This window comes from Vulpes lagopus, chromosome 5 (assembly GCF_018345385.1).
Source record: "Vulpes lagopus strain Blue_001 chromosome 5, ASM1834538v1, whole genome shotgun sequence".
Classification (NCBI taxonomy): Eukaryota; Metazoa; Chordata; class Mammalia; order Carnivora; family Canidae; genus Vulpes; species Vulpes lagopus.
The window spans coordinates 132,755,973-132,782,683 of NC_054828.1; the positions used below are offsets into that span (position 1 = coordinate 132,755,973).

At 58.1% G+C, this 26,711-nt stretch overlaps 1 protein-coding gene across 1 annotated transcript in view; it reads left to right on the plus strand.

Annotated features, from left to right (window-relative positions):
- Window positions 1-26,711, plus strand: part of MYT1L (myelin transcription factor 1 like) — a 405,580-nt gene that overhangs the window by 268,737 nt on the left and 110,132 nt on the right. The window contains 1 exon segment of the mRNA XM_041754071.1: window positions 50-112. Coding sequence (XP_041610005.1) covers window positions 50-112 — 63 coding nt within the window.

Sequence of the window (26,711 nt, forward strand, 5' to 3'; positions counted from 1 at the left end):
CACCCGCCTGCAGTGTGGCCCCCGTGTAATGAGCTCTTTCCCGTTGCAGCTGTCCCACGCCTGGCTGTGATGGCAGCGGTCACGTCAGTGGCAAATATGCAAGACACAGAAGGTAATGACCTTTTTTTACAATGTGTTGCATACGGTGGCTTGTCTAGGGTCCCAGAGCAGAGGATGACAAGGGTGGGGGGTGTTCTTGGGAAAGAGGGAGCGTTGTCTCTTCCTCCCCTCTCCGATGTGAACTCAGCCTTTGGTTTCATGTGCAGGGTCTCCAAGTGTGGGCAGAACTTAGGATAACACATACGACAACACAAATTAAGACCAGCCGTAAATTCATTTTCCCACACACACACAGCAGCGTGCTGAGGAGCCCCCTCTGCTTCACTGAGATGGCCTGTTTGTCCTTGCCCGATTGCTCATTGTGGTCGCAGCCAGGTGGGAAGTCACGCGTGGGAAATGAGAGCGTGACTTCCCGATCTTCCTGCAGGAATTCACCCTCCCTAGTTTAACCATTTGTCCCGGGAAAGGAAGCCCAAGCTGGCACCTGGGCAGCTGCAAGGGGAGGTTCTGGCAGGAGATTAAATCCAGGACGGAGCTCACTAATGAGGCTTTGGGGTCTCAATGATGATATCATTCCTGTAACTACGGGGTGGAGGCCCGTAGCAGAGGTGAGTGTGGAGAACATCTACGAGATCAGGTGGCTAGGGCATTATTGCCAAAAATGCATCATGGCAGGATTACATCATGCACACCTCAGCCTGAGAGTCATAAAGAGATCGATCTTAGATTGACTTTTTCCCATAAGGAATTTCTTCCCTGTGATATTAATGCAGCTGTACCTTTCAGTGGAAGATATTGGTTATGAGGAGTTAGAGATGTTTACAGGCTCTATAATACATTTCTAGCTAATTTTTTCCACAAATTAGGCTGCTAGGACTAAGGTCATTCATCCTAACAAGCCATCAAGAACCGAGCCCACATAATGAAAGCTCAGATGCTCAAGCAGGTGTGCCTGCTGCACCTCGGGGTGACCTTCCTTCACTGCCTTACATTTTATTTCCTTTTCAGCTGAACATTAATTTATGGGTGAAATCAAGCAATTATTTTGATTGTCCTTCAGTAAAATCAAGGGAAAAATTACAAATTACTCCCCAAATCCCCATGCTAGCATTTAAGGAGACAGGGAAGTTTTAATGAGCATCCATGATGAAATGGTTATCAGACTTCTGTTATATACCAAGGAATGATGGGTCATTTTTAAAGGGGATTTTGTGTTTTAAAAGACTGAATTGAATTTATCATATCGTTGCTGTTGTATACTATAGTAAATTACCGAACATGTAATTTAAATAATTAAAGTATTTGTGTTATTTTATATTAATATATATATATACACACATATGTAAGTTCTTCATTTAAAAGTTTTTAAAACCTTGTTGCTTACATTTTTTTTTAATTTTCTTTTTGTTGTTGCTTACATTTTCAATGAAAAACAAGTTAGCGAACCAAAAATGAAGCCAGCGTTTCCCCTTAATCATCTTTTGATTGGTCAGAACTTAAAATTTATCACGCTGTTATGAAAAGAAGTGATTCCATTTGGCTGAAAAGTTTGGATGAGACGTCAGCGAGACATAATCTCATAATCACAATTTCTCAGGAAAAAGCACGAAGTTTCCAACAAAGAATCACATTCTTACCCAGGGTTCATTGTGTCAGGCTGTGGGAGCGCGTGTCCCCGAGACATCTCCCTGTGTAAACAGTGGGACTGGGGCTTCGCCCGGGGATGGCTTGATGGCCAGGCTTCATTTACCTTTGAGGTGGTGTGAGCCCAGAACACCCCAAATCTTACACAAAGAAAGGAGGGGAGATTTTAGAGAAAATTCACAGAAAAGGCCAATTTGGACAATTTTTCAACAAGTGTTTTTAAACAAATGTTTTAATTGAATTTAAAATAACGTCGTAATTTTTTACCATGCATCACATTCTATGTAATTACTAGTAGAAAAGTTCGTGTGTTGGCAGTGGATGAAGAACAGTCTTCCAGCTTCCAGTACAGAACATGGGTTCTAGCTTCCCCTGCGCCGCAAGCCAACCGAGGGGTGTTGGACAAATTACTTAACGTTTACGGACTTTGGTTCCCTCCGTTTTATTTATTTTTTAATATTTTATTTATTTATTCATGAGAGGCACAGAGAGAGAGAGAGAGGCAGAGACACAGGCAGAGGGAGAAGCAGGCTCCATGCACCGGGAGCCCGACGTGGGACTCGATCCCGGGTCTCCAGGATCACGCCCTGGGCCGAAGGCAGGCACTAAACCTCTGAGCCACCCGGGCTGCCCGGTTCCCTCCAATTTAGAATGAGATACTGTAGGCTTGTTAGGTAAAGCCAATGAGCACCCAAAATGTATGTGGCCGATGTGCCAGTTCTCAAGAGGAACGTCAGTGAGGTACCACGCGAAGCTTTCTGGGTTTTATTTTTGATGTCTGTGTCCCTATGTATTATCAGTAACTTTCCATAGTTGATGCACTAGGTCAGGTTAGTCTCAGGGGTACAACACGATGATTTGACACCTCTAGGTGTGCTGTGCTCATCACAAGTGTAGCCGCCGCCTGTTAAACTACCGTCTATGGTTTCCCCTATGCTGTGACTTCTTCACTCTCTCCCTGGCGCCTGGACCTCCCACTGCCCTTCCCCACTGTGACCCTCCCCCTCCCCCCTTTCCCCTCTGGCTACCGTCAGTTTGTTCTCTGTCTTTAGGGATCAGTTGTTGGGTTTTTTGTTTGTTTCCTTGGCTTTTTGTTGTTGTTGTTGTTGTTCCGCATGTGATATTTGCCTTTGTCTGACTTATTTTACTGAGCATAATACCTTCTAGGTCCACCTACGTTGTTGCAGATGGTAAGATTTTCTTCTTTTTGTGGCTGAATAATATTCTATTCTTCTCTATCCATTCATCAGTCAATGGACACTTGGGCTGCTTCCGTAGCCGGGCTATCATATAATGCTGCCATAAACACAGGAGCACGTGTATCCCTTTGAATTAGTGTTTTCGTATTTGGGGTAAATGCCAACAGTACGATTACTGGATCATCGTCTAGCTCTATTTTCTAACTTTTTGAGGAACCTCCACACAGTTTTCCAGAGTGGCTGCACCAGTTTGCATTCCCACCAACAGTGCAGAGGGTTCCCCTTTCTCCACATCCCCGCCAACACCTGTTGTTTCTTGTTTTTGATCCTAGGCGTTCTGACAGGTGTGAGGTGTTATCTCATCTCATTGTGGTTTTTGATTTGCATTTCCCTGATGATTATATATTACCAGTAATTCTTAACTAAGGAATGACATTTGAATTTCTTAAACTGAAAAGGTGCTTCTGGTAGTAGATAAGACTCATGCATACATTAACATCTTATGACTGGTGCTATTTCAAATCTGTAAGATTTCAATTATTCCTGGCTTGAAAAGATTTCCTGCTACCAGAGTTTCTCCCCTCTGACAGCTACTTATGCACATAAATACCTGCACACTCCCCACAACAAGTGTGATGTTGACCTCTGCTGTTCTGTCCCTGTTGAGACCCACGCTCTTCCGATATGACAAGAGTGGCAGCCCGAGCCTTGGTTTTGATGAAATTACACATCCTTTTGGTCTTTTAGCAATAAAATTTTCAGTGAATACATTCCTCTTAGGGATATAACCTAATTTCATTCATATATCATGTCAGTTCATAGCCAAGTAAAAAGATGTTTTAGTATGTGGACAGATCTATTTCTTTGGACATACAAAATGTAATTTGACACAGGTGGGGGGAATCTAGAATGTAAATTTTTTATAAAAATATTTAGGACATTTGATACCAAGTGATAAAACGATGCCTACCAGTTCATCTTTATTTTTAGCATGAGAGCATAAGGAAGTCAAAATCGAGCACAATCCCTGTTCTGGATCGCAGCTGTGCGGGGCACACGCTGTGCTGACCACAGTGACTGGCCACGCTGCCTCGGTGCTGCACGGGCTTCCCATGGTAGCCGCTGAACTTGGCAGCTTCATTAAGGATATTGTCTCAGTTCAGTAGAGGTAGAACTGTGGGTTTTTAAGAAATTGGGAATAGAGCTTAGGGGAGAATCCGACCTCTGGATAATATCTGTGAAAGGGAACAATGATCTTTAAAAAGGAATTTGCAACTAAAGATACTGGTAAAAAATGTTGGGGGAAGAGCCAACGTTATAATACTTATTTTATTCGATGATCCACCTTAGTTAAAAACTCATATGCTTCCACAAAAGATCATCCGTTCATGGGTGTTTGTGTTCACAACTTGCAAACAACTTGAGGTAGCTGATAAACACATGTACAGATGCACAATTAAAAGTTGAATCAAGGAGTAAAATTAGGGAAAACATAAGGGAAATAGAAACATAATCTTACCAGAAATCCAGGATCTACCAGGGGTCTGGATATAGCACTACGTTTTGTTCTGAGTCTTCTGGCAGCCAAGGAACAGCGAGAAAAATGACCGACGGGTTTCCATTATCTGATACGAGGGTTCCATCGCTTCCTCAGCACCAAACATAAGTACATTTGCATTCCATATACTGACCCACTGGGATCCAGGCTCAGTCACCATTCTGTGCCTTGGAAGGACCAGACCTCTCATGTGGCTAATCAATCTTCGGAAACCTCATTGGGATCTAGACACGTGCATCTGACGTCTGGTTTTCCCACGTGAGGTTTTATGTTATTGGCTCGTAAGTATGACAAAAGTACTGCAGACTTTGCCAGAAATAATTCTCCTGTAAGGAACCAAAGTACTAACCCAGTGTCCTCTGTATGCGGTAAATCTGAGCTCCTCCTTTGGACCCACGGTCACGGCCTACACACGGCCCAGGGTGTAGTGCTCCCCTGGGCACGTGCGACTTCTCTAAGCCACACGTACAGGTAGCTAGAGACATTCGTGTACCTCGAACGTGGGCCCAAGTACAGGCCGCCTTTGCAGTTGGGAACCTCACCCTTGGTCGTCCTACGTGGGTTTTCCGAAGTCTTAGACGCCCAGGTTGAGGGACGGGAGCTTCCTGAGCTCCCTCTGCTCTCGTCCCCACCACCTCACTCCGGGAGCGCAAGCACTGTGACCTGTAAGCGTTGAAGACACCCGTGGGTGGAAAACAAGTGGTCTCTATTTGCCCACGGCTGTTTCTACAGAGAGGAAGAATAATAGAGGAGAAAATAAAATACCTGGAAACCACACACTGGAATTCAGGAAGTTGTTGGCCTGCAGCTTTGTTGGCAGGGAAGGGTCCAGGCCAGGTGGAGGCTTGCGGTGTGGTGTGAGCGACACGGCGGTGCAGGGCGTCCCCGGCTGCGGGGCCAGAGCCCTGAGCTGTGGGGAGCACCACAGGTTAGGACGGGAGGACTCAGCATTTTCCGGCGACATCCCCCACCCAAGCACGGAGAGATCCAGGAAGGGTGGACACACGGCAGCAAGAAGCCCACGTCTCCCTCTTCATCTGCAATCACTGTAGAGGTTCAACCACCCGATAGAGACAGGTGGCTACTAATCCCGAGTGTTGCATGAGCCGGTGTGAAGATAGGAGCAAAATGCCAAAAGTCAAGGCGTGGTTGTGTTAAAGACAAAGGGAAACAATGTGTAGAAAGGGGTGCATCTCTATGAACTAAATTTACCATCAATCTAGTGGCTAATTTACTGTTATTAAAGTTGTAAAAATTTTTATTTCTTAAATATCAGTTAGAAATAGGAATAGTAAAAATTTACTGATATCTAGTTCAGATGAATACCGAACAGGTTAAAGGAATTTGAATTGCAGCCTTTTTTGTAATAGTTATACACTTACTGGAACATTTGAAATCATTGGATTTGCTTACTTCTTTCTGAATAGTGATTTTTGTATAAGTCTCTGATGAGAGAGGGAGAGAGAGAGATGAAGGAAGCCCCTACCACGGACGCGTTCTTCACGTAGCTGTTTTGTCACCCCTCCCGATTTATTTCTGAAATTTAATGGATTTCATTTACATTTACCCTTCACTTCAATTTTTAAAATTACATGTTTGTGGAGCACAGGGTTCCGATGGAAAATTTGACCTGAAATTTAGCTTCGGAGTCTGGCCCGCTCAACAAGCGCCCGAGTATTCTATTTAAATCCTTCCCAATTTAGAAAACTCAGAGTCAAATCAATTGATCTTGAAACTTTAAAATTAAAAGCTGCAAACGGTAGCTCTTCTTTTTTTTTTTATTAGAAAATTATTGGATTCTCTCTGGCTTGTTGTGCACATTCCTCATTCAGGCTTCTCCCCGTTTCCTATACCTTTGCACCACCAGTGTGATTGTCATGGCGGCAGCGGGGGTGAATAATTGCCTGTCTTCACGCTGCTCGTTCTGGAGCTGAAGTCGAGGGCTTGCTTCCCGATGTATGCAGGCCTCATTTGGATTCTGCCGACAGCCTCGGGGCTGTATTATTCATGCCTTGACAGAGAGCACTCACTAAAAGCCTTGGAACAGAGCCAGGTACTGGCGAGAGATAGTGGAGCATTGCAACGTGCAACCAAGAGGAGCATCTATAATCCAAAAAAAAAAAAAAAAAAAAAGCGGGGGGGCGGGGGAGAAGAAGAAACAGGGAGGAAGGCAGAGAGAGAAACAGGGATCCCTAATGCCTCCCTTTTACCGGTTTTATACTGATAGAAATTTCATTTGCACTAAAATAAAATACCCTAAAATAATTGCCTTTTTTTCCTCACTACGCTTGAAAGTTTAACACAATTTTCCACATTTAATTGCAAAGCTGATTTTAATTAGTAAGGCCCTGCATGTGAAAAATGAGGATTCACTTGGGTGCATGGAACACAGTGCAGTGTTTGCTGGATGCTCTAATTAATGTATGGCCGCTGTACAACAGGGTGCCCTGTGGGGTGTTTATGAAAAATTCTGTGCACGAAGCCACCCAGCCAGTCTATCTGTGTCTCACTTCATGAACCCACAAGAATAAATAACTCCCCCCTTGTTCTTTACGAGACAGCGTTGTGCATGCCATCACCCCATCCGTGAACTTTATGGCATGCCTCTCCTTTTTACTATTTGTCGCCGGCATTATAAATCAGAAGTTAGGGCTTATATATTTTAACATCAATTTGATGGCTTGCACAGTTGCACATGGAGCAAAAATTCCGAGGTCTAGGGACTTATGTGTATGAAGGAGAATCAGAGCAAGCGGGTTCCCAGACTCGTCATTTGCAGCTGATTATTAGTCGTACGTGTGCAAATACACAAAACTCAGACTGTGAGGTGGTAACCTTTATTGTCACAATACATCCTTTATTTGGAAAAAAGGAAAAAAAAAAAAGCTCCTTGGCCATTATATAGGAAAAGCAATTCGCCTGCTGCTTGTCTGCCCAGACGGACGGGTCCCTGGCCTTGGCCTGGGTCATCACATCCTCTAGAGCACGGTGTGATGGACCCCGTGGGTTTAAGGCTGAAAAAACAAAACAGGTCATGCATTTCAGGGCGTATTTCCGATGTTGACAAAACCAAATATGTTTCCGATCATTCCACAGTCAAAGAGAAGGAAGGTGGGCGTTTTCAGGGAGTGTCAGTGAGGCTGAGCCACGGGCACACCCACGGCGTCTCCGTAACATTCGCCATCCGTATTGGTCAGGTCCAGATTTAGCCATTATAATCTTGGTCCCATTTCTTGGCTCACGACTAAAATACATAAACGTGGCTTTGCGACATCAACAGAATATCCGTCAGAAGCTGGTGCTACCCGCCGAAACACCCCCAGTTCAGTTCTGACCGCCACCGCCCGCGCTGGGATTATGGCGAAGGCAAGGCCGCCGCTCTCGAGAGGGGACGCGGGGCGGCGGGTTCGGGTTCCGGGGCGCCGAGGAAGGAGGTCGGAGGGGCTGAGCCGCTGGGGCACCACCGGGGCACACCTGCAGGTGGCGACTCTTCCTCCCGGGACAGGAGGGGCCGACGCCGAGCTCCCTGGGCTGCAGGGGTGCGTGTCCCCCCAGTCGGGGGGCGAGGGTGGTGGCAGGGGGTGGGGCTCGCCAGGTTGCAGGGCGCTCAGGCGAGGGTTCCAGGAGAGCTGCGAGCGCCCGCGGGCAGGATCACACCCACTGACTTTGGAGGGACCCCTGGCGAGCAGCATCGGGATCCGAGTTCCAGGACATTCGCGCTCTTGCCGCCCACGGCCGCACGTCGAGGACCCTTGCGAGGGCTGACTCGGGAAGCGCGTGCTTCTCCCGCTTCTCTGCTTGTCCTGACGAGAAAACGGTGCGTCAGACGTCAGACCCCAGAATCAGATCGAGACCCCAAACCCCAGCATACTCTTCCTGCCCGAATTAGTAGGAGATGGAGGAGGGACGCGCTCCCTTGGCCAGTCTCCCTTGGCTATCACGTTGCTCTGATTCAACGGGATTTTAGTGCTTTCGTCTGAAAAGTTTGTGCGTGACTAAGAAAGCCGCAGCTACAGTGAATGAAAATCCACCTCCAAAGGGCTTAAAAAGGCAGAATTGACCGTCTCACGTCAACTGGAAACCAAGAGCCTGACGCGGGGGCTTCCGCTCCATCGTCTGGCGCCTCTGCTGCAGAGCGCTCGGCTCCCGTGTTCTTCTGCATCGCGGGTCAGAAGAGGCTGGAGGGGTCATTTCTAGAAACTAATGCCCCTCTCGTGCCCCTCCTGGGTCCCTGGTGGCCCCTGAGCCCTCCCAGCAAACGGGACTGTCCTCGCGATGGTCAAGCGCATCCCTGGGGCCGGAGGCTGGGTCCTCCCGAGGCAGGGGTTCTGTGACCTGGATCGTCAGTGTCGCCTGGGAGCTTTCTAGAAAGGCAAATGCTTGGGCCCCGCCCCAGACCTGCTGAACTGGACACTGGGGGGGAGGCAGCTCTCCCCGGGGGCTCCTCACGCTCCCTGAGTCTGAGAACCTCTGCCTCCAGGAACAGGTGTGTGGACGCAAAAGACGGAGTTTGCGGGTAATGGGCAGGCGGGGATTTCTTCTGGGGCAGCGTCTAGCAAGAGCGTGTGTGGATCCGAAAGCCAAACCGGACGAGCTCGGAACGATAAGAAAATCCTGGCTCCAAAGACCACAAGAGCCAGAAGCTCCCGTAGCGGACCCGTTCTGGTGTCCGCTCCCCCGTGGAGGGCGGCCCAGGAGCTTCTAGTCCCGGCCGCCAAGACGTGGGCAGACTCCTCGCCACGGGCCTCAGCCCTGTGACCGTGATGTGTGTCCAGCCCCTCCCAGGAGCAGAAGGAAGCGAGCTGTCCCCCAGCCACCCTCAGCGTCCCAGCCGGGGCCCTCCTGGGGCCGAGGACCATGATTCTAGGTGAGGACAGCAGCCTCCATTTGCTCTGTCCCCCTGAGGAGCACGGCCTGACCGTCCAGGACACGCTGAAGGCTCTGGGGCCTGGCTGGGATGGGGTCAGGGCACAGCGGGCTGCCCCCCAGGCTCGGCCCCGTGCCGGATTGGGACCCCCTGGAGCCATTGCCGGCCCTCCTGCTCGGCACACGGGTGGGGTCCCGAGGCTCTGGGCTGCCTGGAGCCACCGGCCAGGCCCTGCCTCGTGCACCTGCTGGGGCCCGGGGCACCGTCTGAGAGCCACCCGGGGCTGGGCCACCCGGGGTGGGGCCTGGGAGGAGCCCGTGGCCGGGAGCATGGGGTAGCACAGGCCCAGGCGGGAGGGCTGGGAGGACCGTGGACGTGCCCCGGAGACCGCGTGGGGCCTGAGGCCGGGCTCGTGTCCCTCACCCAGAGAGGACCCCCTGGGCCCGCTGCGTCCGCGCCCGGGGCCTCGGCAGGGATCCTCGAGGTGAATGTACCTTCCCTTCCCGAGAGCGGAAGGCCGGCACCGCACTTGTGGAATTCAACAGATTTTCAAAGATCCCCTCCCTGTAATGCCGTAGCCGCTCTGCAGGCTGCGAATACCGTCTCCTGCTATATTCGACACCGCCAGAGACACGCTTCACAGACAAGTGGATGCATTTCCAAAACTCCAGGGAGAGAGAGCGGGGGAAGTGAGCATCTTGGAAGAGATTCCATTCGTAAATAATGCATAATGATTCAGGGATGCGCTCCGACGGCTTCGTGAGCCCCTCAGCCAGGCCTGTGGCGGCGTGGGAGCGGCGTCCCCGAGCTCCCCCGAGAGCAGGTGGGCAGGACAGGGCGGAGGCGAGCGGGCTGCGGCGGTGCCCGCTACACCTCCCCCTCCCGAAAGCAGCTGAGCTGGGAGGACAGGCGGGCAGAGGCCGCCATCTGGGGAAGGGTCGACCAGATGGCAGTCCTGGAGCCGAGGTCTCAGTGGTGGGCTGAGCTTCGCCCCGTGTGATGGATGCTTCCAGGCCCTGCTCACACGCACGCCCGGCCCGGCGCGTAGACAGCAGCTACTTGGCACGGGACCTGGGAACAGAGATTCCGTCCTGGTGGGGACGCATGTCGGCACAGGCCCCTCCCCTCGTCTGCTGGCTTCACCCCCTCCTGGTGGGGGCACAGGGAGGGGGCCGAGGGGAGGGTGCAGATGCAGGTGGGGGCAGAGGGAGGGGGCCAAGGGGTGGGTGCAGATGCAGGTGGGTGGGGGGTCACAAGGAGGGGGCCGAAGGGTGGGTGCAGATGAAGGCGGTGGGGCATGGGGAGGGGGCCGAGGGGCAGGTGCAGAGGGAGGGGGCCAAGGGGAGGGTGCAGATGCAGGGGGGGCACAGGGAGGGGGCCGAGGGGTGGGTGCAGATGCAGGCGGGGGGGGCACAAGGAGGGGGCCGAGGGGTGGGTGCAGATGCAGGTGGGGGCACAAGGAGGGGGCCGAGGGGTGGGTGCAGATGCAGGTGGGGGCACAAGGAGGGGGCCAAGGGGAGGGTGCAGATGCAGGCAGGGGGCTGGGGAGGGGGCCGAGGGGCAGGTGCAGAGGGAGGGGGCCAAGGGGAGGGTGCAGATGCGGGGGGGGGGCACGGGGAGGGGGCCGAGGGGTGGGTGCAGATGCAGGAGGGCAGAGGGAGGGGGCCAAGGGGAGGGTGCAGATGCAGGGGGGCACAAGGAACAGGTTGAGGGGTGGGTGCAGATGCAGGCGGGGGGGCACAGGGAGGGGGCCGAGGGGCGGGTGCAGATGCAGGGGGGGCACTGGGAGGAGCCTGACCGCCAGGGTGGGTGCAGACGTGGCTCACTCGAGTTCATGTGACCATGATGGGACACAGGGTGGTGGTCAGGCAGCTGCCGTGAGGTCACAACGGCCAGCAGTTGTCAGGGGCGCTGCTGTCACGGCTTCTCCTTGCCTCTGGGAGCTGCTCTATGGGCCTCGTCCTCCCTAAAGGTGACCCGACATGACCAGCAGGACCATGTGAAGCACCTCATGGTTCCAAATCCTGGGCCCCTGGGGCCTCTGCCTCCGAGGCCAGGGCTGCTGTCCACACCCGGACAGAGTCCTCACCCCGGGCTGCCCTCCACACAGGGACAGAGGCCCCCCCCCAGGGCTCCAGCCCCTCCTCGGCCGCACAGAAAGCCCCCCCGGTTCTTCGAGGGCTGCCCGCGCTCCGAGCCACTTAAGTGAACGTTCCCCGAGGCGAGCGTGGTTTGCGTCGGGGACGGGGACGGGGACACTTGTTAAATTAACCCAGACTGACTTCTAATAAATGAAAAGAAGGGGGTGCAGTGCAGGCAGAGGGGAGGAGGATGGGGGTGGGCGTCCCCCAGCATCCGCCGGCCCAGGATCCGTGGCAGGTGGCGGGTGGCGCCGCCCAGGTCCATCCACGGGGTCGGGGACGGGCGACACAGGCACGTGGTGGCCGAAGGCCAGGACAGCCCACACGGGGTGGGAGTGGGGGGCTCAGCAATCTTTGAAAGATAAGAGGGGTTCGCTTATCAAAGGCTCTGGACTGACCCCCCCGGGCTTGAACCCACCAGGGGGCCCCGGAAACCCCGACTTACAGGGATGGTGGAAAAGCTCATTTTCTTACACTGGGACGAAGAAGGAAACGGTGACACACGGGCCCGGGGCGCGCGGGGCGGCCCCCTGACTGTGCGCCAGGGGCTCCGGGGCGCGCTTGCCCAGGACGTCGGCAACCCCGCCTGCTGGGTTATCTCCTTGATTTTCATGCACTTTGGTTATTTTTCCAAATCAGTCTCAGGGTTTACATTTGTATTTCCTTTTCTTATTTTTACTTAGCATCGTTACATGAGCCTTTTCAAACGAGGTCATTAAAGATTTTTATTTTGATGTTCGCGGCTGCCTTCCGGCCGGTGGTCGTCTCATAACAGATTCAGCTCTACTCCAAATGCTGGGAATTAGTTTTTTGAGACTTTTCTGTGTTATAAATAATGTGTGATAAGTGTCTTTGCACGTGGCTTCTTACGACTCCGGTTCCTCCTCTGCTGTGCGTTGTCATCACGAGACACACGGAGTTGACGGCCAGGAAAAGGGGACCTTAAGTTTCTTTCCAGCAACAGGAATCTGCGGACGCTCCCACCAAACAGAAGGACGCCCTTGTCACCCCCTCGCGGACACTAGGGGATGTGATTGTTTCTAAAATGCTTCCTTCTTGTTGGAGAAAGAATTTTATCATCTGTAAAAGGATCAATGCTCTGCATTTTCACTTAAAATTTAAATTTTCGGGACGCCCAGGTGGCTCAGCGGTTTAGTGCCTGCCTTCCGCCCAGGGCATGACCCAGGGTCCCAGGATCGAGTCCCACGTCGGGCTCCCTGCATGGAGCCTGCTTCTCCCTCTGCCTGTGCCTGTGCCTCTCTCTGTGTCTCTCATGAACAGATAAAATCTTTAAAAAAATAAAATAAAATTTAAATTTTCAACAATGCCTATTCCATAAAATTCTGGAAGATGGCACGGTTAGCAATGCAGGCCTCGCCTTGCTCTCCCCAGACAATGGTCTTCCTCAGCATTTGGACGAGCTGCCCCCCCCCCCCCCCACCGCAGCCCGCCACCTGCCCAGCCTTGGATTGCAAGCTTGGGGAGCGGGCGAGGAGCCAAGCGGCCAGGCGGCAGGGCCGCAAGCACAAGGGTGTCTGTGCAGGGACAGAGCACACGGGAGAGTGCAAAGTCACCTTGCGCTCCCACCACCTCGTCACAGGTCCCCAGCACACCTGCCGGCAGCCTGGGTTCCCCACAGCCCGGCCTCCACGTCCTTGTCCGCCTCCCGGGGAAACAGCACGGTGCCCCGCTCACCCCGGTGTTCCCCCCAGCGGCTGGGAGCTCCAGGCCTGCATCGGTGCTGCTTCGCTTTAATTTTGAACCAGTGAGGACGCCCAGGTGCGCGCCCCTTGCACCTTGACCTGTCGCGCTCCTTCCTGACTTAACTTCAGGAGAACAGAGTCCTCTGTCAGCGGCTGGATGGCACGAGACGGCCAGGCAAGCCTCCTGGGTCGTCCTCCCAGCGTCTTCCTACGGGGAGGGGACGGGCAGGGCGTGGGCCCGGGCCGCCCGCTGCCCGCGTCTCCACGAGTCGTCCTGCCAGCGATCTACCCGCCGAGCCCTCAGAGCTGTTGGACAACCCCGTTCACAGCGACCCTGTTACTCCCCACATTCGGGTAAATTCTGGTCAAACCTAACCCGTCAAAATCCTAAGAGCTGGTCGTCTGCACGTGAGGCGGAACCTGGGGCTGCTCCTCCCTCCTGCCGCTCGCTACCAGCTTTGGGGCGCGCCCCCCCTCGCGTCTGCACAGACAGGGCTCCTGAGGATGCCCCCCTGTGTCTGCATAGACAGGGCTCCAGGGGACACTTCCCATGTCTGCATAGACACGGCTCCTTGGGACGCCCCCCGCGTCTGCATAGACAGAGCTCCCAGGAACACCCCCCACATCTGCATAGACAAAGCTCCCAGAGACGCCCCCCCGAGTCTGCATAGACAGGGATCCCGGGCCCAGCAGGCCGGTTACTTCATTCTCCCGGAAGCCACAGCACATGAGCCCCCACGTCGTTCCCATCGTGGTTACTGGGAGGGCCGTAAGCGGGCAGCGTTCTGCACACGACGGCCGTCTGAGGGCGACCCTGCATGCCCCAGCCCGGCCGCCTCCACGGCCTCGGACCCCTGAGCACAGGGACCTGCTCGGGCACCTGCGCCCAGCCTCACTGAGCCTTTCACGCGGCGCGGCCACCTGCTCCCGGGGAGTGAGGGCTGAGTGGGCCTCGCGGGCTGTGGCCCCAGGACCCCGGGGACCCCGCGGCTCAGTCCCCATCCCTGACGCCCTGAGACTTATCATCAGCGCAGATTCCTTAACACCGGCTGTTTTTTTAAATCTTTATATCGCTTAAAAACACAAAACAGAATAGAGCTAGTTAATTCCGTTTCTTAAATTATAAAAATTATATCTTTTTTTTTTTTTCCCTGAAAACAAGAAATAATGGAGAGTGTTTCGAGAACATCTTCATAGCTTGCCTTTTTCCAATGCTAGAGTTCTGGCTTTGAACATCATCTAAAACTGTCTTGTTTAGATTTTAAAATGATCAGAATTCCGGGGGGCAATAGGCTTAGGCTCCACGCCCCGCCCGCCCGGCCGCCCTCTGCCTCAGGGCCTTTGCAGGCTCATGGGACGCCTCCCGTGGCCCCGAGAACCCAGCCCGGCAGCGACGGGGGCAGACGGCAGGTGGCGGTTCTGCAAGCCCTGCTGGAGCAGCTGCCCTTGGCGACGGCCTGAGATGCCCGGGCGAGACAGAGGCAGCGAAAGCCACCCTGGGAGCGGGGGCCCCGCAGGAGCGAGCGGACGGAGGGCGGATCGGCAGGACGCGAGGAGACCCCCCCAGTTACTCGTTTCCGCGGTCACAGGGCTTGTGGGCGCCGTCGAGAGGCAGGTGGACGAGCGCGCGGCCCCCCGGCCCGCCCAGGAGGTGCGCAGCTAACCGGGCGCACCGCTGCCTGCGGACGGGTGCTGGGGGCGAGAAGTCGTCCATCCTGAGCTACCTGTGCCGCGAGGTGAGGTGGGTCCGCAGAGATGCTCGCACCCGGCGACGTGCAGGAGCGCAGGGCTGGAGGCGGAGCGTGGGTGCCCACGGGGACCCGATGTGCGCGGCCTGGCTGTGCCCGCGGCCTCTGCTGTGCGCCCGACGAGGCCCCGGGCGGCCACGTCCTCCGAAACCCGGCACGTCACTTGTCAGCGCACGTGGACCTTACTCTAATGACGCCTTGGACACAGGTTTCCAGATCTGACATTTTGGAAAATGCAAGTTGGGAGAAGTGTTTTGGGTTTTTTGTTTGTTTTCCGGTCCCAGCGTTGGCTCCAACTACCGGAAGGGCCCGGAACACTTCGTTGCACCTCCAGGAGGCGTGAGACGCGGATGGACAGCAGACTCCCGGCTGCGCCACGCTGCCTCGCCCGCGGCTGAGGTCACCGTCCCTTGGAAGAGCGGGGCCGTCCCTGCCTGGGACACACGGCGTTTCGCGTGCACCGTCCTCCGGAGGCACTTGCTCACGGGCTCCCGTCCGCTCCTGCAGCTCCTGCCCGTGCACGCAATCTCCTTCCCACGAGGCCTGCCCTCCGCGCCCCAAAGTGGACGCAGCCTCGCCCTGTCCGCCTCCTGTGCCGCCCCTCAGGGCGCTGGCTCACGGGGGCCCTCACGAAACACCCGCCCGACGGCGAGGCTGCCTACCAAGCTGAAGGGCTGAGAATGGGGAAATGATTGGGAAACAGAACACTCCGTGAACAGACGGGGTTCTGCCTCAGTTTCCCATCCACGGTGAGAGGCTGCCCTTCTCCCTGGAGGAGGCTCCCGGTCCGCCGTCCTGGTACTTGTTGGCTCGGCACCGTGTGTCAGGAACCCCAAGGGACCAGCAGCCTCTCTGCAGAAAACACGTGTGACACGGCGTCCCGAGTGCCGTCGAGGAGCGAGGCTGATGGACGGGAGGGCAGAGGAGGAACGAGGCCACGGCCCTGGGCTGTGTCCTCGCAAGGGGAGCCTCCTGCCAGCCATGGAGGGATGCAGGGCCTCGGGTGGGACGCAGGACAGGCCTGGCACCTGGGAAGCCTCTGGCGCATTCCTCAGCCCGCCGGGGGCTGTGGAGCCCCTGCAAGCAGGCGGCCGTGTGCTAAGCGCTGACGTGCCCGTGGTGACCGACTGGTCCCGCCGGGATGCCGGGTCCTTCCAGCGCCCGAGTGCAGACTCGGACCACAGGAGAAGCAGGGGCTGCGGAGAGGGCCGCGCGGGTGGGGGTCGCCTGCAAGGGGGGCAGTGGGGCAGGTGGGCAGGGAGCCGGGACGGACAGGACAGCAAGCTCGCCGTTGGGATGGCGGCAGCCCCCGGGGCCGGGCCCAGGTGCAGGGGGGCAGCCGGTGAGGGTGAGGCCGCACCCAGCGGCTCTCAGACGCGCGGCCCAGGAGCAGCTCGGGATGTGGACGAGGCGCCAGGCCAGGGCGTGAGTCTGCGCCTCACCCGGCATCTCAAACTGCCCGTGGAACCAGGTGACTCTGGACGCGCCTGCAGCCGTGTCACCCTCCGTGTCGCCCTCCTCCACCCTAGAAGGTCCTCTGGCGCTCCCGTGACCGCGGACGTGGGGGCTCAGGGAGGTTGCAGGCCTTGCTCAGGCCCCAGGGAGGGAATCCGAGCACCAGCCCTCTGCCCCCTCACCCTGCGTCCTTCTGCTGCAGTCTGTGCCTCCGGTTCGACGTCACCCGACGGCCTCCTAGCTCTTCCGCTCTGCGGTGCACACGGAACCCGGATGCGGCCCAGGACGGCGAGATGCTTACGAGCGTCCCTCCTGTGTGAGCAGAAGCAGAGATGCCACGGCGGCCTCGGGCCTGTGCAGCCCCTCGGCCGCGGGAGCAGACCTGGTGCCCCGCAGCCCGTCACTGGCCCGGCTGCCCCTGCAAGCTCAGCAGCTCTGACCTACGGTTAGATACGGGAGGTCACAGCCTCCGCTTGGGGCCCTCTGTCCGCCCTCCCTGCTGGCTGCCCCGGCCCCTGGCCCCGGGTCACCCTGCCCAGCCCGCACGGCACACAGCGCACCTGCTTATCTGTTGGCGGCTTGAGTTTCCTTATCACGTTGTTGCCACCGGATGACAAGGAACAGTAAAGCCCTCGTTGTTCTCGGCCCTGCAGTGAGAAGTCATTTTTGTAGCAGGGTCGTCTCAGGAGAAACAGAATCACTCCGGGCGCCCGTCTGCACGTGGTCCTGGGGTCTGAGCCGGAGCGCAGGGGGCCCGTCCTCGGGGCGTCTGGGCGCCCGTCTGCACGGTGACCGTCCTGCCCCAGACCATGCGCCGGGCAGCCAGGACCGTGGGCACCGGCCCCGTCCTCTCCGTCCAGAGCCAGCCTCCACATGGCCTGGCCTGACCCGGGTGGGGGCGGGACGTGGGCTGCGGCTGGTCCCGGCCACGTCGTCTGCGTGTGGCCCCAGGAAGCCCACATGCACAGGGTGTTGAAGCAGCTGCTCCGAGCGGCCGATGGGATCCAGCCTCCTTGTTTGGAGTCTGGTTGTTGGTTTTCCTGGCAACGAGATGAAATGACTCTCCTGACCTGCCGTCTCCCAAACGCCGAGGAGTTAGCCTTCCGCACGCAGGCCCGTGCTAGGCACCCTGGCCCTTCCCCATTTCTTTTTCAATTTCTGAGGCTGTTATTTCAGTAGAACCCGCGAGGAGCCCCGTTGCACTGGGATCCGTTCCAGGAAACACAGTAGGATCCCAGCACGAGGGGGCCTGAGCAGGGGGCAGATCCGCCGAGCCTCGCCCGCCCGCCCCCACCCCGTGGACGTCTCCCCAGGGACAGGAAGTCCCCAAAGCCGCCCCTCGGTGCTGCCAGGGGCACGAGACACGGGCCTGTGGTCCGTCCGTATGGCAGACGACGCCTCTGAGGGCGCCGAGGGTCTGATTCGCGCCGTCCTTCTGCGGACCAGACCCCCGAGACCCTGAGTTCTGGAGCGCCCCCCACACGGGCCTACGGCACGCCAAGAGGCTCCCCGAGCTCCCCGAGCTCCCCGTCGCACAGCCGCGGTCACTCCCGAGCGCATGTCTGAGACCCTTGGCATTGGTGCAATTGGCCTTTTTCTGCTCCCGTGGTTGGGGGCGGGAGGGAGTTTGGGGGAAAGTCGACAGGGACACATTCCCGTGTACAGATCTGGAGACAGATGCGGGTGCCTGGTGGCAGCCCCCATGACGGGGTGAGTCCCGTGGCCGTGCCCACGTGGTTCCGTGCGCCGTGGCTCCTCTTCCCCGGGGCCCCCTGCAGGTTTTCCGTGCGGTGGGAAAGAAGCGCCACTGCATTTCGTTAAAAAAGACAGAAGCTCTACATCTCCGGTGTTAGCCTAGCGCGGTGGACTCAGCGGGTGTGCTGGCTGGTTGAAGACGGGTCCGGAAGCCTGTCCCCTTTCCCCGGGCGGAGTGCTGGCGGCCACCAAGAAGCCTCGGCGCCGCGTTGCCGCTGTGTGGGGGACCCGTGGGGGACCCGTGGGGACGGTCAGAGCCTTTGCACCAACATCCCGTCTCCGGCTGCAAAAGGGCCGCGCGCTCATTAAGACAAACCGAAGTAGATGAAGTGCACCGAGGGCCTCCCCCGTGCCAGGTGCGTCCTGGGCGACAGTCCTGGAGCAGCTGCCGAGCAGCGCGGGGAGCAGTGAGGACCTGCGTCCAGGAGGCTGGTGAGGGACGGGGCTGGTCACACCTGCACACGCACGCCCACCCCGGGACCTCACACCCAGCCGCCTGCCCCCCTCCCCCCGCCACATGTGCCACGTCCCTTCTGACTGGGAATTCTACGAGGCCACAGCCACCACCACGGCCACAGTGGGCACGTGCATGTCCCCGAGGGTCCTGCTGGAGACCGGGGAGGGGGGGTGCTGAGATGCGCCTCACCAGATCCAGGAGAGATCCTGCTAGGAGGAGCGCAGAGGATCTCCCAATTTGTCCCCAAAGCCCCTTCCCTGCGAGATCCCACTCCACCTCGTCCTAAACAAACAGGGCGACCTCCGCGGCTTTCCACCAGACTGCGCGAAGGCCAGGCCCCCGTTGAGCCTGACACGTCTCGGCGTCTGGGCGTAGGGACAGGAGCAGGCCGTGCCGGGGACGCCCAAGGCCCGAGCCCCGAGGCCGGGACGCACACCCTGGCCACGGCTGCGTGTGCAGGGAAGCGCGAGCAGGGCGGTGGGCACCACGAAGGGAGGGAAGCCCCAGAGGCAGACGGATTCGGTCCTGAGGTCACGGTTCCACAGAATAACTCGGGCACCACGGCGTGTAGCTCACCATCGCCACAGAGATTACGGTCAGGGCTTCGTGACGAAGAAAACATCTTTAATCCTCTTCATAATGACCAGATTTTAAGGCTCATTATTTGTAGCCTGACGCCCATTAAGCCGTGGAGCAGCTTTGAAAATCCACGCGGAGCGGGAGCTTATATATTTCACTTGCAGCAGCTTATTAGAAAATGCATATTTAAGAAGCTTCACGATTTCCACCCGAGGCGTATTTTGCCTGGAGTGAGTGTGTGCGTGTGCGCGTGTCCGTACGACGTGGCGAATCCACCATCCGTACGAGCTTCGGGTGTGCTCGCGCGTCAGCTCCATCCCCACCCCAAACCGACAAACATCTCCATCCTTTCAGCACCGGAATTTTGATTATGGCGCCATCGAGTCATTTCCCAGCAGCCGTCCACAGACGAGGTACCGCGTCCTCGAGCACCTGCCGGAGAATAACCCAGCACGTATTTGAGGAAGAGTGGGAAATCTGTAGCTTCGTGTTTGGGGTTTTTCTTTTTTTTCCAGTTTTATTTTTTTCACATTTTTTTATTTTTATTTATTTATTTATTTATTTATTTTATTGCAGTTCGACTTATGCGCCCCCGCCCCCGGGGCCTATCACCCCGTCACCTCCCCTTCCACTACCTTGTTCGTTTCCCAGAGCCAGGAGCTTTGTGGTTTTCGTATTTTCGTGTATGTCCGCCCCCGGCACAAACACGTGTCCCGCTTCTCTGCCCCGGCTGCCCGTCCTGGTCACCACACGTCGGGGAGGCTGTGCCGGCGTCGCTCCAGCGGGAACAGGGCCGGGGCGCTGAGTGCGAGCACGGCACCGAGTACCTGTGCTGGTACCCGCTGGGTGCCACTGGCCGGCCGTGGCGTCACGGTCGCTGCCTCGGGCACCACATTTCTCCGTCTGGACTGAGCCCAGCCCAGGTGGTCGCTGTCGCTGGTGCGAAACATGACCCAGTGCCCCGCAGACCGAGAGCGCTGGTGCCAGCGCAGAAATGTTCAGAAAGACAAGGTCGTCAGCGCGTGGCCAGCGGTGGCGTTGGCTCCCGCGGCTCCCTGGCGGCGCCCGGTCCTCTGGCTAAGGTGGACGGAGGCGCGGCGGCCGGGCGGGCATGCAGGGTGGCAGGGCGTGGACGGGCTCCCGGCACAGGGGCTCTCTGGCTGCCGTTCGCCTCCACCTGCCCTGTGCCTGACGCAAGAGGCGCTTGCTTAGCAGACAGGACGTCTGGCCTGATGCTGACCCATGTGCCGAGCCCGCGCACGCCGCTGAATCTCTCTGCCACCAGTGTCTTCGTTTTTTGGGTGAAAAGACAGATTCAGTGATTCCTAAGGCTCCTACCTCCCCCAGCCGTCGCTGCTCCGAGGGGGTTGTCATAGTCACCGGCGTCTCCTGGCACGCGGGACACGGGCTCGTGATGGACCGGCCTCCTCGGGGAACCTTCTTAACCACTTCAGACTTCTCACTAAAATAGAAGGAGTCTCTGTGTTTTTTATATAGCGGTTTCATTTTTCGATCTTACGGCCAAGAGGTAGCTTGGTTCCCGGGATAATTTTATCCTGACGTTCTCAACATCCTGGCAAGGATGGTAAGTGTTGTTGTGCGCGGGGAGAGGAGACAGCACACGATCCGTTGAAGGCGCTGGTAGGACCGAGCCTAAAGACCGGAGGGCGCGCGCCAGGTGTGTCACGGATACGGATCGCGAGCACGGAGGTATCGAGGGCCCAGTCCGCCGCCCCGCGCGGGGAGGGCTTCGGACCATCGGCTCGGAGGCGCAGTCCCTAAGCCAAGGAATTGAGATGAGAATCCTCAAGTCGAATCGAGATGAGAAGAGAAACGCGTGAGCGGAAGTCAGGAACACGGTGAGGGGGTTCACCGCGTTGGGCTGCGTAACGGTGCGGAGTTCTCACGGGGAGAGGATCCTGGTTCTGGGCCGGTCGGGAGTGACGTTCTAGAGAAGGTGGAACTTGCGACGGAACCTGCCGCGGGTCGGCGGAGAGGAGGGCGTGGGAGGGCGAGGGGCTAGGAGGAGGCCGGAGCCGGCTGCGGGGGATGCCCGGGCTCTGAGATCCTACGCGCAGGATGGAGCCGCATTTTTCAAATTCCTTGAGATGACGTAGACCAGGTCCACGCTCCAGGAGGAGCTGAACCCACTTAGCAGCTCGTGCTGCCTTGGGGAACTCCCCAAAGTGGTGGCCGAGGGTCTGGCTCCCAAAGGCAAAGGGACACGGGGAAGGATAAAGGGGGAGGAGGGACAGCAGGAGAATTTTGGACGCAGCGGAGTCGAGCATCGAGTACCGTGTGCCCCAACCAAGTCGCATCGTGGGCGGCCCCGGAGAGACCTGAGCTCTAGAGCCCCGGGAGCTCGAGAATTGGTGGCACCCGGCGCCTCCGACGGTGGATCTGACAGCCAGGAAAGTGGCTCCATGTGTGCGTCGGGGCGGACCCCGGCCCGATGAGCCAACCTCTGTCCCCCAGGGTGACTTGTTCTCTGGAGAGAATGAAGCTCAGGGTTCTCGCTGGGCCCTGGAGGTGGTGGGCAGACGGGAGGGCTGGGTGGGCATCCGGGCCCTGAATGCCCAGACCCCAGATTCCAGGGGGATACCAGCGCTTACTGCTGGACGAGCTGGCTGAGTGGAGCAGCTGGATCAGGCCGTGCCTGAGGCCCATGGTCCCTGCGGCCCGGCCCTGTGTGCGTGGCGGGGGGGGGGGGGGTTGCTCAGAGATGGGGCGCGGGGAAGGGCCTCTGAACAGCTGCAGAGAACAGCGTGGAGAAAGCAGGACTATGTAAAAAGAAGGAAATCCTCCCCCGAAATGTAACAGTCTCAATGAAATAGGAGGACGGTTACTTAGAAAACAGTGAGGACTTCAAAGGAATTCAGAAAAACGGAAAATAGCAAGAAATAAAAACTCCAGAGAAGGCTTGAAGGTAACGTCAAAGGAGCCTCACAGTAAGGGGACAAAGCTCTGGGGGGAAACAGCAAAGGGACGACCTGACAAGGCGCAGCTCCAGGAACGCAGCGTCCCAAGCCCGACACGTCCGGGGCCAGAGCAACGTAAGCAGAAAACTGCGCTAGAAGCAAATACTGAGTTTCCCTGCTCGGCTCCAGATGGGCGCAGCCCCCCGGCGCCCGGCCAGGAGGCGAAGACCAGGCTGCAGCCGGAGGGACCCGGCTCCTGACGAAGCATGGACTTGGGGGCCCATCGCCAGGAACGAGAACACGAGGAAGGAGGCGGCACAGGGACCGGCCAGCGCGGTCCTCCGGGCAGCCCTCCGTGACGGGCAGGGTGCGGGGGACGCCCTCACACACGCGGGTCCCCATGCCCCCCCGTGCCCTCCCCCGTGATCCGCTGGTGGAGGCGCCGCCCGCACAGGAGAGACCGGGGGACAGCGGGCTGGAGCCGAGACGTGGGCCTGGCTCCCGGCAGGGCCGGCGGGGTCCCCGGGGGGACGGGGGCCTCGGGGACGGGCGCGTGGAGCAGCGAGGCGAGGCCAGCAGAGGCCCCTTCAGGGACCCTCGGGGGCGCTAGTGGGGTCCCGATGGAGGAGCCTGTCTGGGGCTGCGTGGCCCGGCCTCCCCATGGCAGCCCGTCCGTCCGCCCGTCCTGCCCCCATCGGGCTGCTCTGCGCCCGTGTCCCGGGAGCCTAAGCACTGTGGGTGCTGCACCTCGTGAAACGTGTTCTCAGCCAGCGGGCGCGGGGCCACCCGGTCCACTCATTCAGAAGTATTTCATCTCCGCTTACGTGGATAGACGCCGAGAAACGGGCGTGTTCCCGTCTTAACGGGTCCTGACAGTGGCCCGATGAGGAAGAGGGACCGGGAAGGCAAGACACGGGGACACGGGAGGTTCAAGCGCTCTGTTCAGCGTGACTCAGTCGTGTGGCTTCCGGCGAGAACTCGGGGCCCCGTCCTTAGAAGGGGAACGATCATCGCTTCTACGCCACAGAGCGGCCGTGAGGGCGTGGGACTGACGCCGGGGACGACGGCAGACACGGCAGCAGGGTGCTCGGTGAGTCGTGCTGTCCTCGTCCAGAATCACATCCAAATTCTACCTTTTTTCTTTTTTTCTTAAAGATTTTATTTATTTGTTCATGAGAGATGCAGAGAGACAGGCAGAGACACAGGCAGAGGGAGAAGCAGGCTCCATGCAGGGAGCTCGACGCGGGACTCGATCCCAGGACCCAGGGGTCACGCCCTGGGCCAAAGGCAGACGCTCAGCCCCTGAGCCACCCGGGGCCCCAAAATCATTCTTTTAAGCCCGGCACAGCGGAGGCTCTTCGGGCGACACAGAATAAGCATCACCCGTGCAAGGAGGGTTCTGCCCAGAGCACCCGTGCGTCCGGGAGCCCAGCTGGCCGCCCCCCCTTGGCGAGCGTCGCCCAGTCCTTCTCCCGTCGGAGCAGGAACACGCCAGCAAATCTGATTTCGGTTACTGAGGCCTCGTCCTCTGTTTACATTAAAGTTAGTTAAATAAGGGGCGCCCGGGGGGCTCAGCAGTTGAGCATCTGCCTTCAGCTGAGGTCATGACCCCAGGGTCCCGGGATCGAGTCCCGCGTCGGGCTCCCTGCACAGAGCCTGCTTCTCCCTCTGCCTGTGTCTCTGCCTCTCTCTGTATCTCTCATGAATAAATAAATAAAATCTTAAAAAAAAAAAAAAGAAATTAGATAAATGAAAACCTCAAGTAAGAGACCATTAAAAATAAAACAGCAAGCAGCCTGGAAAGCGTGAGAGACCTGACATTTTCTCAGAGCAAGTTACCGGATTTCTAAAATGATAAAAAAAAAGATGTGAGAGGAAAGACTCAAGATGTTTAAGTCCAGTGAACACCGGCAGGACCGTAGAAGCTGCAACAACCGAGAGGAGTTTCGGGGCATCCGGACGGCACAGTGACGCTCAGGGAACACGGGGGCCGTGCAGGAGATTCAACGCGGTTCTGCATTTGCAGCTTCGAGAAGCTCCCGCCAGGCCCCACGCGAGCTCCCGTCCCCGACAGTAACCGTATCGCGGGTGCTCTGAGGTTCCAACTGCGTGAAACAAGCAGAAAACCCATTTGTCGTCATCACCTTCAAGTGTCACGTCCATGAGGGGTTGGGGGTGGGCGTGGATGCATGAGGCATGGAGCCTGTCGAGACCCCGTCAATGAGGACCTGGCCTTTGGGGTCCCCTCCACGCCCAGGAGGCACCTGCGGGCATGCAGGGCGGAGGCTGAGCTCCCCGCCGGTACCCACCCATCCCTGGGGACGGATCAGTCCCTGTGCTCCAGGTTCACAGAACACGCTCCCGTGAGGGACTGCAGGAGGAGACCGAGCTGCCTTGAAGCCCGAGTCCTGGGACCCGAGCGACCTCCCCGAGCTCCTGTCCCCGCAGCACCGGCGTCCGTCCAGCAGGGGCTCACCCCGCACGCGCCTGCTGCGCACCTGCGAGTCCCGGCCGGTGGCACACACCTGCCCGCTGAACGATGGTGCCGATGGACATCACCAGACGCTTAAAATGTGACCAGCGCGACTGAGGAGTTGATTTTTTAAATTGTCTTTAACCTTAATTAAATAGCCAGCCATGCCCGGCAGCCACCGGGCAGGATACGACGGCCCTACAACCGCACAAGGAAACGCAGGCTGCTTTCTCCAGCTGGGGAAACCCGTAGTCACGCCAGGATGGGGTAAGTGCTGTCATTTTTAACAAAAGGGGACAACTATGGTTTGTTCATTCAGCAAACAGTCCTTGACCACCGGCCGTCCGCAAGGCCCCGCGGGCCACCGTGGGAAGCACGCAGCTGGCGGGAAGGACGACGTGGACCCCACACCGTCCGCTGAGCTCGGGCGTTCCCGCCACGTCCGTGTCCCCGCTTCCCGCTTCCCAGGTAGCCCTGGTCTTGCTGGAAGGACTGGCGTGTGCTGGTCGGCGTGAGCCCCGACGGCTGTGACTGTGACTGTGAAATCACCTGTGGGGCAGTGACTGGCTCACTTCTACGGCACCTGCGTTGGCAACACGCGCCAGGTGAGGGGGGCGGCAGCCTTCCCTCCTCCCGGGGGGCTGGCCACCTCGGCGGCACACGCGAGACGCACAGAATGTGGGTCCGCAGGATCCACGCCCCCCAAGCTCACGTGGCAGGGTTGCCCCCAAGGCCGCGCTCCGGCCTGCCCCGAACCCCAGGTCTCACGGACCGGGAGGCGCCTGCGAGCCTGAGCCGCCGCTGGAGCAGCTGCTGCCTGACGCGCGGGTGAAAGCTCCGTCGCAGGAGGCTCCAGGAGCTGGCGCCCGTGGACTGGAGCCCGCGGGGAAGGGGCCCACGGACGTGTCTGCGGCAAGCGTGTCAGACGGTCGGCAGACACTAGCGGACACAGGAAAGACGGAGCACCAGCGAGCGGTTAGCAGCGGGCGCCAGGAGCCCGAGGCCGGCAGGTGCCAACGGCCGGGAGTTTCATCGAAACAGTTTCCAAAACCATAAGCAGAAGCAGCGGAGAGATGCTAGGAGCCGCACTCCGCTGGGGACAGCCAGGACCCCATTCAGGGGTTTCCGATGCTTCTCAAAGTAGCCCAGCAAAGGGACTGGCAACCCGTTCATCACACAGACGGGTAAACTGAGGCCCCCCCAGCATGCAGGGAGCCCATCGGGGTGTTTGCAAAGCGGAGCCAGGAACGCAGGGCTCTGGACGTGCCGGTCCCTCCACGTGGCCCACCCCCGCTCCCGAGCTGCCTCCTCCCGCTCTGCCCACGCTCCTCCCAGCGATGCTTCCACTCCTCCCCCTTTGGGTCCCCCCCGCCCACGGGGCTCTGGAGGATGGGGCAGGAGGGCAGTCGCTGCAACCAGAGGAGCAGATGGGCAGTATCGAGGGCAGCCACCCGCGCCTCGGAAGTCAGGCCCACCCCCACCTGCCAGGTCCTGGGGCGCAGACCCCGTGCACACAGGTGTCCCCTCAGCAGGCACCTGCCCTCCAAGTCCCCAGAGGCCTGTCGCTAACGGCAGCCTCTGTTCTAAGGAGCGTCTCCGCGCTCCTGCTCCAAGGCTTGCGCCCGTCTCAGGTCTGAGCAACCGGGGGGCCGTCGGGAGCCCTCAGGCAGCAAAGTGTGTGCAGGCGGGTGGACAGGACAGGGATGAGGCCCGGAGCCCGGCCGTGGTGACGCGGAGCACTCTGAGCAGCATCACTGAAGAGCAGCACCCTGTTGGCCGCTTTGATGTCACGTCCTCGCGACCTGGGTGGCCCTGATAGTCCAAGGGAGGCCGGGTGCTGTGTTCCGGTGACCAGGTGACCTCGGCGCGGAGCAGGAGTCCTCGCGGGGCAGGTGGCCGCCGTCGTGACCTGGAACACGGTGGGCCGACCCTGCAAGGACAAGCGCCTCACTGCGGTGAATCCTTCATTTGGACAAACACAGACGGGACGCATGGGCCGTCTCCTGACCAGGGCCGTCCCCCGAGAAGCCCGGCTGGTGGGCAGCCAGTCCTCCAGCGTCCGAGGCCCCTGACTCAGTCTCCCCGGCGTGTGCAAGGAATTGCACGTAAGAAAGCTCAGTGGTTAAGGATTGAGCTTCAAAAGGCAGGAGACCC